At 38.7% G+C, this 15,837-nt stretch overlaps 1 protein-coding gene across 1 annotated transcript in view; it reads right to left on the reverse strand.

Moving 5' to 3' along the window:
* Nucleotides 1-15,837, reverse strand: part of LOC103462314 (uncharacterized) — a 44,858-nt gene extending 29,021 nt beyond the window's left edge. The window contains exons 1-25 of the mRNA XM_081604865.1: nt 14,693-15,837; nt 14,009-14,267; nt 12,503-12,617; nt 11,658-11,742; nt 10,824-10,930; nt 10,372-10,582; nt 10,138-10,263; nt 9,932-10,049; nt 8,714-8,852; nt 7,932-8,042; nt 7,533-7,602; nt 6,992-7,129; nt 6,743-6,907; nt 5,169-5,263; nt 4,956-5,082; nt 4,599-4,854; nt 4,134-4,183; nt 3,590-3,947; nt 3,310-3,448; nt 2,900-3,010; nt 2,377-2,553; nt 1,881-2,120; nt 1,101-1,257; nt 634-762; nt 103-250 (exon numbers count right to left, since the gene is read on the reverse strand). Coding sequence (XP_081460991.1) covers nt 103-250; nt 634-762; nt 1,101-1,257; nt 1,881-2,120; nt 2,377-2,553; nt 2,900-3,010; nt 3,310-3,448; nt 3,590-3,947; nt 4,134-4,183; nt 4,599-4,854; nt 4,956-5,082; nt 5,169-5,263; nt 6,743-6,907; nt 6,992-7,129; nt 7,533-7,602; nt 7,932-8,042; nt 8,714-8,852; nt 9,932-10,049; nt 10,138-10,263; nt 10,372-10,582; nt 10,824-10,930; nt 11,658-11,742; nt 12,503-12,617; nt 14,009-14,267; nt 14,693-14,801 — 3,740 coding nt within the window. The 5' untranslated portion in view covers nt 14,802-15,837. The remainder of the gene's footprint in view (nt 1-102; nt 251-633; nt 763-1,100; nt 1,258-1,880; nt 2,121-2,376; nt 2,554-2,899; nt 3,011-3,309; nt 3,449-3,589; nt 3,948-4,133; nt 4,184-4,598; nt 4,855-4,955; nt 5,083-5,168; nt 5,264-6,742; nt 6,908-6,991; nt 7,130-7,532; nt 7,603-7,931; nt 8,043-8,713; nt 8,853-9,931; nt 10,050-10,137; nt 10,264-10,371; nt 10,583-10,823; nt 10,931-11,657; nt 11,743-12,502; nt 12,618-14,008; nt 14,268-14,692) is intronic.

The raw sequence follows: 15,837 nt of genomic DNA on the forward strand, positions 1-15,837 counted from the left end.
CAATGCATGTATGAATCAGATAGCATACACATAATCACCAATCTATTACTGTTTACTGAACCAGTTATGCTAATACAATGATCAATGTTATATGAGACATACCAAGTGTAACAGCTGTTGGATGGAACCTTCTCGCCTGTGCTGTAATGGATGCCTTTGTCATCATAGCATCCACACTGGTCCCAGTTCACACATTTCATTGTGTCTTCATCAAAGAATGGCTTGGTGTTAGAACACTGTGGATAGCAACCTATGTAATACAAAAATACATATGTTAATTAATGGGGAATGAAATGTCCAATATAGGTGTAAAGTGAAGAGTTGACTTTTCCATCATGATGTTTTTACAACTCACTCGGTGAAAACATAACACATGCCTCCTGCAATGTGGAAAAACAAGTCACTTTTTACTAAACATTGGCTTCCTGGCATCTTAATTTTTCACTCTTAATGATTTGATTACTATACATAATAGGGAAATTATGTTGTGGTATGAATATTATTTAGTAACGGTAACCCAACTTTATTTAGCTTATGTTCAAAATACTTTGTCTTATCTGAAATACTGTTTAATAAAATGTGATGTAAGTAAAGTTACAAGTCCTTTAACTAGCATGCTGAACACATGTTTACCTTCCATGTGAGTGATGAGTTTGGTACAGTTTCCTGAGGGATTCCTACATGTCTTCATGCAGTCAGCTCCACAAGGCTTGTAATGCCATTCACAGCCACCAGGGGAGTTATAGTAGTCACAGAAAATAGCTAGCAGACACAAAATATGGACATTTTATATCATTTCTTTGATATAAAATGAAGTTTCGCATGATATAACTGGAAACTCCCTGTTACACTGTCTAAGGGCTTACTTCATTCAAATTGGAATAATTTCATTGGTATTTAAAAAGTCAGTTATATTGAAATATGTATTTAATTTGATTTATATGTGATTTATTTGTTTGCATTTTGAGATTACTAAAGTTTTGAACTGGTGCTTTGTAAAGCTGAAATTAACTTAAAATTAAACAAAATCCAATTTTTGATTTTGTTACATCATCAAATAGCTCCATCACCATGACAGCCGTTGTGATGATCAAACTTACGGCACAACTTTGGAGTTCTCCAGCTGATGCAGGCTCCAGCTGTGCTGCAAGCTTTGGCATACGCAGCCACAGCGGTGCAGAAACACTCACAGTCACCTCCAGTGTCACAAGCACAGGAGTCTCTCACACAAGAATCATAGTATGGGCCAGGATCGACCTTAAACACAAAGCAGTTACATCAAACATGTTGTCTTTCTCATTCTAATTATACTCATGTAAGCTATACTGTTACATATTTTGAAAGAAGTTCAAAAGAGGCCAATAAATAGAAGACTTTGTAGAATAACTACAAATATTCTCCCATCAATTTTTTCATGTTTAAAACATTCTAAAATAAGGTTTGTTAGGCTTGTGGTGGAAATTTTATCATGCGGTAAAGTTAAGATATACACCAAAGGTTAGAAGCCAGACTGTCTCTCCACTGTTCAGGATCCCTTATCCTTGGTACAAAACAAATACGTGGACTCTAACAGACTCTACTATGAGCCTTATTCAAAGCTTTTACTCTGTCCTGTTTATGAATGCTTTATATTCTTAAGCATGTTATAACATAACATTGACTGAGTGGAATTTCATCTAACAGTGCCTGGTAATTTTTTTTTCTAAAACAGGATGTTTTAGATAGATAAACAGTAGTTGGATCACCACGCAAAGAAAGAATCAATCTGTGCATGTAGTGATAAAGATGAAGAGAAGAAAAAACTATCTAATCTCCCAAGGAGTTTTTAATTTATGTAAACATGGATCCATTTAGGTGTAGCTGTGCTGTGTGCATGTTACTTTTGCATGACAGCTGTGGAAGGTGGCGCTGGTAATGATGCTGCACTGCTTCTGAGACCAGGCTGCCCGGTAGCGGTTGGAGGCACAGGGATCACTGAGAAGCTGGGCGTTAGAGCAGCTAGATGACACTTTCCAGCTGTTCCCAAACTCTAAAACATCTGTCACAGTCTCTTGAGAGCGTGTGGTAAAATCATTTTTACTATTGCCATCGTAGTTCCCACAAAGGCCACACACTTCACCCTGGCATGGTGAAAACAGAACAGTCACAAATTTGATATGATTTGAACTTATCATCATCAAGTACATTACCAGTTCAGTAAAAATATCCAGCATTGATCAGTGTTGGTCTAAATATCAAACAAAATGATACAAGGATTTGTGTTCATGTGCAAGATAGTGTGTTCTTGTATTCGGCCAGCTTGCAGTCATCTAAAATAAAACCTAAAGAACCAAGCTGAGATTTAGTTAATCACAACACACACACTTAATGGTTTACCTGGAACTGTGGACTGAGAGAAATGAAAAAGCTGGTTTTCTGGTCCCACATGACTACCAGCCCTGATTGGATGGTCACCACCAGGTAAATACCCATTTTTTGTACAGAAGCAGGGAGAACATTGATGTTTCCTTTTATCACCTGAAAACTGTCATCCTTAAGATGGAATTCATTATCCTGTACACATGAAGATTACAAAGCAAACAAAAAACACATAAAATGTTAAACACTGCAAAGACTCTATATGAAACTTCTATTTCTCCTTGTATATATTTTGTTCCACAAGTCAAAGATTGACAGGGTTTATGTTTTTCCCAACTCCCTACATACTAATACATAGCATTCTAAAAACTTTACAAATAAACTCTGGTTTTTGAAGAAAGATTAGGACTATGCTAAGATGAGGCAGTGGTATTTTTGCTACAGGTTGTCATGCTGTTAGAATCTTGTCTCCTTGTCCAGCAGTTGGAAGATATTAACAACTAGATCACAGGTGTAGATGGAATGAGTGTGGTGTGTTTACCTCCAGGAAGATCTTAATGGTCTTGGAGCAGGTGGTCCCAGTGGTTCCACATGGAACATTCTCAGTGATAATACTGAAGCTTCTGTTTCCCTGACCAGGGCTGCAATAATCCTGAGTGAGAACAGACAGTAATACAGTCATAGGATTTCCTTTGTGTTTTTATAATAAAAAAAAAGCCAATTATTGATACAGCTGATAGTTTTCTCCGCTAACAGGCTCCAGAATTCACTTCTATTGCTAGAGAAAGATTAATTTCAACTCCTCAATATGTCTAAAAGGTGAGTGTCCAAGGATGTTTATTTATTGGGCCAGTGTGTATTAGTGACAGGTTTGTACATCAACATACATCACATTTAAAGATTTTAATTCTGACAAATAAACAATGTTGATTTGTCCAGTAACCTTCTTACCTGTAGGAGTGTGTATTCGCATTCTCCACTGAAGTCAAACCTTTTCTCATCAAACGTAATATAATGACCATCTCCATAGATCCCACAAACTGCATTGCAAACATTGTTGGTACAAGTGAACGTTCGTCCGCTGCATGAGCTGTGGTGACATACAAACAGAAATAAATCAAACAAATATATGAATGTCAGATGTGAGTGCTGGAAGGGAGAGAATTGGCATGAAAGAGTTAATATCTGTGCTACAGTTTTTAAAGTCAAAGGTCAGAAATGCCTCAAATACCAGGTGTTACAGTCCACTGTGAGAGTCTGTCCTGGCTGGTAGACGTGTCCATTGTGGACACATGGACAGCTTGTCTCATTGATGCAGCCTCCTGCTCCGTCTGACAGCAGGCCTTCTGGGCACACACATCCAGATGTACAGCCTGTACTGATCTGCTCCCGGCAAGAACGAAGAGATGTTAGGCTGAACAAGGCGCGTGGATTTACATCAAAATGCTTTTTTGAACTGAAATGCTTTGCTGTACTTACACAAGGCATGTCTACCGTGCTGCAGCTCCTCTGACACTCGGCTCCAGTGGTGCCAGGCTGAGCAGTGGAGCAATCAAAATAAATCATGGGGGCGACACATGATGTGGAGGCTGAAGATTGAAATTGAGTGCAGATTGTTAAATTATGATTATTAGATTATGGACTAAGACATCCTTTGCTAAAGAATGAAACATTGCACTGTTTACAAACCTCATTATAGGTTGCAATTAGGTGTTAATTGTATAAACATCACAAAATTACCCTCCCATAGATAGATGTAATGTATAGAAACCTACTTTGTAGTCTGGCTCCTCCTGAGCAGCTGAGGGCCCCATGTCTGCAGACACTGTGGATGAAACAAACAGAATCGATATGAATCATATGAGTCATGTGGGGATGTAGTGATCTGACCCCAAACAGCCTTGACAAGGCATTACAAGCTGACTGCATTAAACTCCATGTTTTTGCCCTACTCTCTGTCAGTTTACTGAACAGAAGAAAATGGAGCACCAACTTTACAAAAAAAAATTTATTTGTTACATGTAGTCAAATAAAGTTTGTCAAATTAAATGTATTTACGTTTGCTTAACATGACAACTTAGTAAACAATCTACTGGGACTTAAAGGACTTGGACTGGCATAGGGGGCAAGATTAGGGGATTTGCTTACAATTTATTTTTAAACCACATGTTCTTTGATGATAAAACGGTTCATATTTATGTGAATATGAAAATCTCCAATGAGCATCTGTGAGTCGTTACCATGTTACTCCATCTTTGATGATGGCCTGTCCAGCAGGAATAAAGGTGTCCTTATCGTAGCAGGGGCAGCTCGCACTGGACACACACTGTCCCCCTTCATTCATGTAGGTTCCCTCAGCACAGCCGCAGCCGTCCACGGAAGTGAAGTTGACCTGGCAGGAGTAATCAGCCTGGCTGAGGGAACGACACGTCCGACCACAGGAGGTCATGTTGTACTCATAAACTGTTTCTGACGGACATGATTCGCTAAATTTTCCTATTGAAAAAAATGTGAAAAGGTTCATCAAACACTCCGATCTACCCAGCAGAAGGATATGTTTCCGAATAGTGAAAAGATGTTCACTAATTTTTGCTCACCGCAGGTGGTTTCCCTCCAGCCACTGATGTGGACTCCTGCTGCTGAGCAGGCGTAGACATATGAGGAGACCGCAGCACACATGCAGTCCTCGCTTTTTTCACAGTTACAGCCGTCGTACATGCAGTTCTGCTCAAACACAAAGCGGACATGGAGAAGGCTATGACAGTAGAAGAGTTTTATACACGCTCAATGCTTCACATTTGCAAACCTACGTCTTTGTATGAGCTGGGGCTGACAACAGAGTGGCAAGGGGCAAACACTCCCAGTGGATCAGTCAATTTGGAACACCAGTACTGTGCATAGTTCTCTGAAACACACAAATATAAAAGAAGTCATAACAAAATGTGTATCTTGAAAAAAAACAGTAGTGTTTCTCTGATGAAAGGCATCCAGGCTGATGTCACTTCACACATAGACATGTTTCTGAGATTTTGGGACTAAAGCTCAAACTCGAGCTGCCGCTGATGGTACCAATGTGAAAGTAGATTTTGTCCAGAAAACCTTTCTACTGATTAATTTGGTTTTTTATTTTGGCATCATGTTTTATCTGTGTATCTTTGTTTTACTTTGTTTAATCTGCACTTTGTGATTTTGATCTTTGAATGGTGATATACATAAAATTTACTTACTTACTTGTCATTGCTTATTATTTTAAAATTATTGGCCAAGATCTCATTTACTGATTTTTGCCTTCTAATTTAGCTTCCTGTTTCTTGAAAGCTGAACTTGCAAGATGAAAGCATGTGTCTTGCTTTTCTGCCAAAAACATTTTTGAAATATTCTATTTCTCTACTAATTTCTCTACTAGGATTTGCATATGCTGTGTAATCAGACTCTTAACTTGAATGATCACTATGAAATCTTTCTTTTGCATTTCGGCAACTCCTCAGGACATGGTTCTATTTGTTTTAAGACTTCTATTTCAAGAAAGTACTTGAAAATGTTGTTTGCACTTTAAATATTAACTATGTTAAAATTCTGTCTTTATTGGGAAGGTTATGTTCAACCTTTTTTGTAAGATCATGTTATGGCAAAATTTAAGATTAAACATTGACTGTAACTTTTTGGAAACAGTGCTGCAAAAGTAGTAATTTTAGGCCACAACAATCACAAAAGCATAACCCAACATCCTGGAGGGCCTGTGGTAAGCTGTGATGATACATTGTGTGTTAGGATCCCGGGTTGTTAGGTTGTTTTGTAGTTTGATTTCATTCTAGTGTCATTATTTTGTGTTTCTTATTTTGTTCAGTTTCAATTTTTCTTTAATTCAGTCCTTTCGCAGTGATTCTAGTTATGTTTATTTCTTGTGTCTAGTTATTTTTAGTTACTCTAGTTTTATAATATTTGCTTAATTGCTAGATTCATTTCCTTGTCCCCTGCTTACTCTCTCGCCTCCAATGCCACTTTCTCTCTCTCTCCTCAGTCTGCCTCCTGTTCTTGCCATTCACACCTGCAACCCATTAGCTATCAGCCCAGTTCCTTTGTTCCAGCATTCAAGCTCCCAGTACTTAAGCACCTCTTTCTCAGTTACTCCTTGCTGGTTCCTCCTTTTATTCCCTGTAACCTCTCCACTGCTGCTCTGGTTTCCCTCCATTCTTCTCGTGCCTCCTGGCTGGCTTTCTGCTATGGTTTATTTTTGTTCGGTTCTGGAATTTTGTATATTTGCAAGTTTGCTGGTTCATCTTTTTTTATTAAATATTCAAACATCACCTGTTGCCTACCTCTCTGAATTTGGGTTGTCTTTAAAACATTCAACATAACATTGTGTGCAGGAGATCATCTGTACCTCTGCTAATGTCCTGGCTGCAAGGATCTCCAAAGCGTGGCACGATGTCAGGACAGCTGACTCTGGTTTTCCATGTGTTGGCAAATGCTGCAGCGGTTCCCTCCACAAGTCCACTGATGACCCGGAAGTCATCACTCATTATGTTATTGAAGTTCCCACATAACCCTGTGGAGCATTGTGGGACAGAGATGAGCTTTTGGTAACCTGAAAGATGCATGTTTACATCCAGCTAAATACATGGAGATGTACCGGATGTGGCTCCTTTGAGTGACACATCAGCTGAAACGAAGACTTGCATCACAGGAGAGAGCTGGACCATCACTTGGATTCCCACTTTGGTGCTGATTACAACATAAAAGGAGGATGGCCAAAAGGCGCTCAGCTCAGCTGTAGAGATCAGAACACATAGACACATAGCATTCAGTGAGCTGTCAATATTGAAGCAACATGTCCTACAAGTTTCATTTCATCAACATGTTTATCACAGTTCATATGGTGTGTTATGGCGATAAACTGTCTTCTAACAGCCTGTGGGTTTCTGTCTCACTCTTTCTCTGGTGTTGTGCCTACATGTCTGTTGTGTCCGAGTTCTCTAATTTTCCTCCATTTTCTTTCATTAATTATCTTCAAAAACTGATCATAGATGTCATATGTTTTAGTCCATGATGCTGCACACTGAATGTCAGCTTAAAAAGTCTGCAACCTTAGCAGAATAAAATACTACAAGTAGATGTATATGGACATTGTGTGTGGGTGTGTTAGATGGACAGTAATAATAATATTCACTTACATGTAAACAATGGAAGCTGAGAAAGAATATTGTTGACATAGACTTGCCCAGATGCTTGAATTTTGATGACCTGGTATTAAGTGGAAAGACAGCAGATTATATATATATATATATATATATATATATATATATATATGTTGTTCCAGATCTTTTTGTTTAGCTTCAGCTATTGTTTTCTATTAGTTTTCTCAAAAATCTGTGGTCTTAATATTTATATATTTATGTATTTTAACTTTAAAGTGACAATGTTAGAACTAGTTCTTACAAGTTCTATCCCAAGTTTGAGTAGATGCTTGTGGGCACAATCCAATGATCTGAAAGTCTTAGCATTGTGCCTACGTACATGTCATGAAAAACAACAGAAATATAACCCGGGGAATTAATGTGTCGGTGTCTTACCACGGCATTACTGCCCAGGGCCAAAGTAACAGCTCTGAGACACGTCCTGCTGTCTGTCAGACCACATTTGACCAGGTCCACCAACACAGTGTACAGGGAGCCATCACTCTGCTGCAACACAGTGACACAAAACCTGTCAGCCCAAATGGGAATCCCAGTTAGAACACACCCATTTTAGTGTGAGCATTGACTGGTTACCAGCATCAAGATATATAGTGAGTTTAAAAGGTTGTTTCTGACTGCAAATAGCTAAGAGGGCAACACACACTACTGCACACTGTTGCTTAGCTGACTGAAAGATGGCTGCCTGCTGCTATCTGTATTTTCTTCTAGTTACAGAAAAAAACAATTAGACACCGGGATCTTTGATCTCTAACACAGAAGCCTTAAGGGTATCCATCCAGGCGTTGGCTCTGTCTCCTAATCCTGGCAGGGTGGAAGAGGCGCTGCTATTGGCAGCAGTCTTGTCATTGGGAGACCAGGGTAGGTACACCCTGGATTTGAACCCAGGACCTTATTGCTGCAAGGCAACAATACCTGTCTTCTAACAGTGACAGGTATTGGGGGTGTCCTCTGGGCACCCCCATTACTTTAATTTTTAAAACTATAGTTAAGACAACATAAGCTGGTTTGTTATCCTTCATTTGTTTTTTAAGTATCTTTTGGTGAACCAGCATGCCTTGATGCTGATGTTACACTTGTGTAGTTAAGCACTAAATATGTTCATTACAAAATGAATTTAATCATTGTCCAAGTATACAGAGGTATAAAGCTCTTTATACCTTAGCCAGAACATAGGAGCAGTCTCCGTGGAAGGTGTAGCTTTTCCCATCAAAGGTGGTAACGTGAGCTCCTCCCTCCACCGAACAGGTTCCCGAGCAGTTTTCCTCCGTACACGTCCAGTGGCCTCTCTCACAAACACTGTTAAATTCATACACAAAATTTAGTTAATTGACTTGAAAGGTGTTGGTGTTAAAAACAGTACTGATTTTGCTGTGGTTAACTATGGGGTCCGCAAAGTCCGGCTTTCATTTTGATAATCCACTTCCGCTAATTTATAGGGCTGTGTAATATCGATTTTGCAATATATATCGATATTTTCTTTCCTAGAAAAAAATCAATATTCATCCACAAGTATCGTAACATCCATCTGTCACCTTGTTCACTCACTGCTTGCTTCGCCGGGAGAGTGATTAGGTTATCAGGTTTAGAGTGATTCCTTCAGATGTTGTGTCAAGGTTAAAAAAAGGTATTATTTACTTTACAAATGCACATAAGCTTCAGTTTGTACTGTTTCAATTAAAAGAAACATGTTTCCTCACCACTTCTGTAATTCATTTTGTCCAGCTATCGACTTTAAGTCTGTGTCCATGTCCAACCAGAGCCAGGTATTGTGTAGTTGGTGATTTTAATCAGTTTTCAGTTAAATTAATTCAGTCCAACTCCAACAGTCACAAAATGTCACCAAAATCACTCTGTCCCTCTAAAATCTTTCAGAAAATCGCAAAAGTGTATTGAATTGTAGCATTTGCTGAATATCGCAATATATATTGTATCGTGAGTTGAATATCGTGTATCGTATTGTATCGTGAGATTATTGTATCGCTACAGCCCTACTAATTTAGCTATATATTTACAAGGTAATTATCTAGCTAGAAATCTAAATATTTGTTACTAACTAAATCTATTTAGTTAGAAAGCAAAACTTTTAGGGCCAGTTAAATATTTTATTTGGAAAATAAATATTTTGTTTGAAAATAATTTTAAAAGTTAAACGTTTTGTTTGGCAAATAGATACTCACTATGAAAGTACATATTTAATGTGAAGCTATGACACATACTTTTTTAAACGACCTTGTAAACATTAGCATGAAAGTATAAAATGCATTTCAAATTAATTATTCAAACTATGTACCCGTCACATAGGAACATGCTACTGGCTAACTCAGATTTTCTTTCCATATATGGACCTGGTAGAGTTACATATGTTCCCAGCTTACCAGGATCTACAGTTGAATGAGTAGGACTCTCCTGACTGGTAGATCTGGTTGCCATGGAGACATGGGCACTGATCAGCTGTGACACATCCTGTGTTACCAATGTCGTCAAACACCATTCCTGAAGGCAGGAAAGATGATCATTAATTTGCCTGAACAATAAATAACTCAGCATGGATGCTTGTATTAGAACATGAGTGTGTCTTTACCTGCAGGGCAGCTGCAGCCATCGTGGCAATGGTTGTCACAGGTCTGACTGGCCTGTGGGTTGGAGCAGGAGTCCTGACATGGCCGGCTACATTCCAGAAACTCCATGTTGTATGGGCATCGCTTGTCTGTGAAGACGGTTTGTTTCATTTTGTGGTATCAACTGCAGGAAGCTAATCTTAAAACAAAATAGCAAAGAAGGACTCTAATCTTCAGACTACGTGTGTTGAGCTTACAGCAAAAGGTTTCGTTCCTCCAAGGCTGGGGTCTTCCACCTGCATGGACGCACTGTCTGGAGAACTCTGAGATGGTTTTGCACAAGATGGACTCTGTGTTCTCTTCTGAGTTACACATGTCTGCCATGCACGCCTTGGTAAATGATTCCACATCCAGGAGGTTCTGGCAGCTGCTGAACGGATCGTTGGTGAAGGTCTTCTCACAAAGCAGCTGGGGGTAAAAATTATAAACACTTTCAGTCTGTGGTCAACTCAGTCCATAGAGGCTTCTGGTCAATTAGGGGTTGAATGTAAACTGTTTCATTCATTCAACCGCAGAATTGGAACTCTAAATCAGACGCTAACTTCAGCGTCACAGCTCAGTATGTGGGTCTGCTGTTGCTAAGGTAAAGTAATAAAGTAATGAAGTGTTCTGATATTAATATGTGACTGATGATGATATGGATCATTACCTTATCCCCACAGCTCCGGATCGGGCTGAGGTCGGGTTCCACACACGTCTCAGTGGGCCCGTTTACCTTGTAAGTCTCAGCCAAGTCCACTACAGACAGCACAGCCCCTACAATCAGTCACACAGTAACCATCCTGTCACAAACCAGCAACTACTCTCACATTAGATGTCATTGTAGAATATTTAGCAAAGACAACCCAAACTTGGTGTGTATCAATAAGTAAATGAATTCAGCAAACTAAGGAAAAACATAAATGGATATAATTTCCATGTCTTTCTGAAACTGAGCTACTTATCCAGATTTCTTAAATAACTGACAGAACAACAGAGGGTTTACAGTATTTTCTCATCATCTTTTATAAAGCACAAAGACATTGAAGCACATTATTTTACAGACAAGTTAATCAAAATCTATCAAAAATAAACTCAGAGCTGCAGAAAACATTAACTTTTTCCCCAGAAACTTCAGCCCACAGCCAAGGAAAGCTTAAAGTGGTTTCTTTTGAAATCTGGTGTTACGTTCTCAATCCTAAAGTCTGTCATTGGGAAAAGTACAGAGTTTCTCATAGAATGTAGAAGCTAAATTAATTGCAATATTTTAAATGGACTGAACCTATATAGCGCTTTTTCCAATCATTTTGACCACTCAAAGCGCTTTACACTAGAGTCACATTCACATACAAGTTGGGGTTAAGAATCTTTGCCCAAGGGCACATTGACATGAGGAAGCTGGAATTGAACCTACAGTCTTCCGATCACAGGACAACTACTCTTTCTACAGAGCCACAGTCACCCTTACCAGCATCCATGCTGAGTTACCATTAAATGACCTTACCATCTTTCATAAAATCATTAGCTATCCCATCAAAGTTTCCACACAGTCCGCAGGTCTGGTTCTGATATTTGCTATCCAGCTCAATCTGTAAAGACATGACACATAAAGAGATGAAGTTATATGACGTGTGAGCACTAAAACATGTTCATGGAGGAATATACGTATCAGAGTTTATTATAAACAGTCTTCCTAGTAAAGGTGTACTATATAATGCAGACATTTAGTTTCATAACAACAAAGGGCAGAGCTATATATGCTCCAACATAATTACATTTAGTACAAAAAGTGAAGAAATAAATTTGTTTTGAATTTGTTTTTATTTGTTGAAATTATAATTTTACACCACTGAAAAACCTGTCAATTTTACCTTAAATATAGAGTTTATCAGTTTGTGAGTTTAGCTCTGAATTATTTTTCGTGGATTGCTCTCATGCAGTAATTGCCTCTCTGGCCGTGCTTGGAGGAAATTCCATATCCCCATTAGTTGGGAGCAAACTCTGTCTTCTAACATGTCCTCCACATGGCTGGGTTTATTAGAAACGACCTCTGGAATCTGGGAATGTTGAGGACAGACAGGCCTACCTGGAGTCCTCACCTCCAGTCTGATAAAACGAGTCACTGCTGCTCAGCCAGAAAACACATTTTCATTCAACATGTGGCATAGGCTTTCAAAGAAGTAATCCCTCAAACACAAGTTTTCTTACTTTTTCTGTGAAATGTAGTCACATAAAAGAATTAATTGTTTTGTTTTTACGTCTGAGATATTTGTGTTAATTGTAAAAGATTGAATAACTTTAGCTTGGAAAGACTTAATGATGTGCTTAGTCTGTTTGTGTCCTTCATACATCTAAGGAGTCATCCAAATTCCAAATAGCCTTGATTCCAAGATTGGCTTCAACAAAGATGCTGGATGTGGTCCTTTTGATTGTCACTCCAAAGGCAACAAGTGGCAGAGACACCCTGCAGCAAACACACAGGAACAAGATGAGCCACAGAGCAGAAGCTAAAAACTGAGGAAACATTTTGAGGCAAAATAATTCAACATTAGACATAAGCAACATCAGTCAGAAAACATGTTCAGTAAACCCTTCCATTTTGACTTCAAGATCTTTTAATTGAAGAACTTTAACATTTTAAAACAAGTTCTGAGAACCCACAAACTTTAGGAACAACACTGGAAAAGAAATAATAAAGAAAAGAAAAGAGAAAAGAAAAGAAAAAAAGAAAAGAAAAGAAGAGAAAAGAAAATAAAACACAAACACTTTTTCTTCTGTCTTATTAATGGAGCTTTTTTTGCTCCTTTCTAAGCAATGCACACAACATACTGCGTTGTGTCTGCTTACAGCATTTTACATGAACTCTGCAGAGGTTTTACTGTGCAGGTGCATTAGACAGAAGGTGAGCAGCTGAAAACAACTCTGTCACTTTCTCCATCTTTGTTTCAAAAGGATCCTGCATTTTTAACTGGCTGAGATATTTTTTCACCTTCTAAACTTAAAAACGTAAATTAACAACTTAAAAACATAAATTAACAACAGTAATGCCATAGGTAGATCAGAGATCTTGGTATGAGGCGTATGTGAGCAGTGAGACTGTAGGGCAGAAGCAAACATAGAGATGATGTGCAAAGAGCTGGCTTAGAGAAAAACATAGGATTTCATGTCAGATATTCCAGCTCTAAGTTAACTCAGTTCTCTATTTGCCTAAATCAGAGGTATCCAAACTGTTTGAGCTGTGGGCCAAAATCACCAAGTTGAAAGCATTCAGTGGCCATATTTTTTTCCACTTTAAAATTCAAAATGATTTTATTGTAAATATTTTATTTTGGGATTATAAACATTAAGTTGTGGAAATTTTCTCAGATGTTTTCCTTACAAAAAAAGAAAGGAGTTCATGTTTTTGGTCAAAGACTGAGTACTTAGAGTCTGTTGAGTAAAAATGAGCTGGATGTTTGTGGCCTGAATTTAATGATATTAAAATCATAATTACTGTGTGTTGTACCAAACATCCATCCATCCATCCATCCATTTTCTTACACCCTTGTCCCTGAGTGGGGTCGGGAGGGGTGCTGGTGCCTATCTCCAGCTGTTGTACCAAACATTTTCCATTAAATAAAAAAACACCCCTAAACTAAACCTTAAACTGATCTGAAAAGCTAAGCTTTCCAATAACTTTGACACAAGTTTATGATTAAACTCTTAATATATATATATATCAAACAATGAGAATGATAAACAGCAATGAATGTAAATATGAAGTTGTAACTTAACCGTAGCTGTAACTCTTCCTGCAGAGATTCAGTCTGTGGCAAACATGACATGAACCAGAGACGAGATCTGGACTGAACTCACATCTGGTCGTTGAATATGACGGAGCTGTTGGAGAGCTCCACCACTGAGCCATCCAGCTTCATGGTGATGCTGCTGATGGTGGCGGTGTTGTTGACCAGGCCCCGCCTCATCTGGATGATGAAACTCTCATAGCTTCCCCCGCAGTGGGAGACCAACACATGGTTACAGGTGGAGCCCAGCTGGAAGAAATGCCCATCGAAGGTCTTGAAGTGATAGTTTCCCCAAGTTGTGCAGACTTGGTCAAGGTGAGACATGTTGGCTGTTGAATGAGAACGTTAGAAAGAAAAGAATTGACAAACAAGTTGATAAATACTGATAGTAGTAGTCAAACCCCAAAATGCTGGTGTTTGCATGGTTACCTGAAGTCAGATCCAGTGTCTGAAGAGAAGGGACGATCGTTACTGTGGTGAAAACAAGAAATTATAACTGACTAGTTGAACACATTATTATATATTTTAAATATCAAATATTTATGCTTCATCATCAAATCTCAGTAAATAAAACCTGGGTATCTGCGAGGTCACCAAATCAGTTAGACAAGATTTTAATTTCCATTTTTCAGTTTAAAATATTTGTCCTTTCTATAAAAACATGTGAATTAGACACTAAAGTATTAAAAGTAGAAGAAAATTCTCAGGATAAAACATTTACATCAGACACCCAAAAAATTTTATGTAGAATTACTTGAGTTGTTAGTGAAGCTGTGAAATGTGTTACCAGTCTGAGACAGAGAGCCGACCAGCAGAGTCAGGAAGACAAGCCATGATCTGGGCTGCAACCGTTGGGAGCCCATGTTGGTCCTACGGGTTGACTCAATGACAGAACTCAATGGGAGAACAAGTCCTTTTATAATATTCCAGCAAAGGTGGAGCTGGACGCGCACAAGATTACAAACTGTTTACTCAGGAAGCATGTTTCTTCTCCCAGCTCCTTCTACACATCGAGTAACATCTGAGTAATAGCTGCTGATCTTTACCTTCGATTAAAAAAAAGAAACCAGAACTGATGCTGTCTGGGTCTGTTTTTGTTTGTTTGTTTTGCTTTGTTACCTAAATAAAATTTACCATATCTAAATGCTTGGACAGCTCAATTTTCAAAAACACGAGGAATGAAACAAAATCAAAGATGCTACACAGTTTCTGTCTTTTAGGTCTATGATCAATTTGATAAATTTGTTTTTGTCACGAGTGGCAGAAATGAAGGAATAAATAGAATGCACAATATTTCAGCAGTAATATATCTATATTACAGACCATGTTGTCTGTGGTGGACTGCTGACGTGGACATGGTGTACCTTTCCTCCTGCTTATGTCATTAATCTATGTTCAACCACTGAGAGAGAACAGCAATTACTTCTGTTTTGAACCTATTTGTTGATTTAGAAACTACGTTGGGATACATGCTTTCCTTAGTGTTTGCACTGTTCCAATGCTTGTTCTCTCTGTGCATATGATGGTCCTCTCTGGGCATAGGAGTAATTCCAAGGAGGGGGCCAGGGGGGGCCCGGACCTCCCCAATCTTGGAAAAGTCTAGAATGGTCCCCCCCCCCCAAAGAAATCATGAAAGAAACCCTTGTACTTAAACAATGTCAATAGAATAAAGGCAATAGAAACAAAGAAGTAAATCTGCCATTCATCTAAGAAATAATTTTTAGGTTCCCCCCACCATTGTTAGAACAATGGTTCAGTTCAAAGTGTAGGAGGAAGAAGAGCTGCGCTGCTGTTATGAGGAGGCTATGAGCTTCTGATCCATACTCCAACCTGGAAGGTGGCGGTAATGCACCTTGTTTGCCAACCGCCATTAAAAAAAGAAGCTGCGCTGCTGAAGTG

The sequence above is a fragment of the Poecilia reticulata genome, chromosome 3 (genome assembly GCF_904066995.2).
Source record: "Poecilia reticulata chromosome 3, P_reticulata-male-v2, whole genome shotgun sequence".
Lineage (NCBI taxonomy): Eukaryota > Metazoa > Chordata > Actinopteri > Cyprinodontiformes > Poeciliidae > Poecilia > Poecilia reticulata.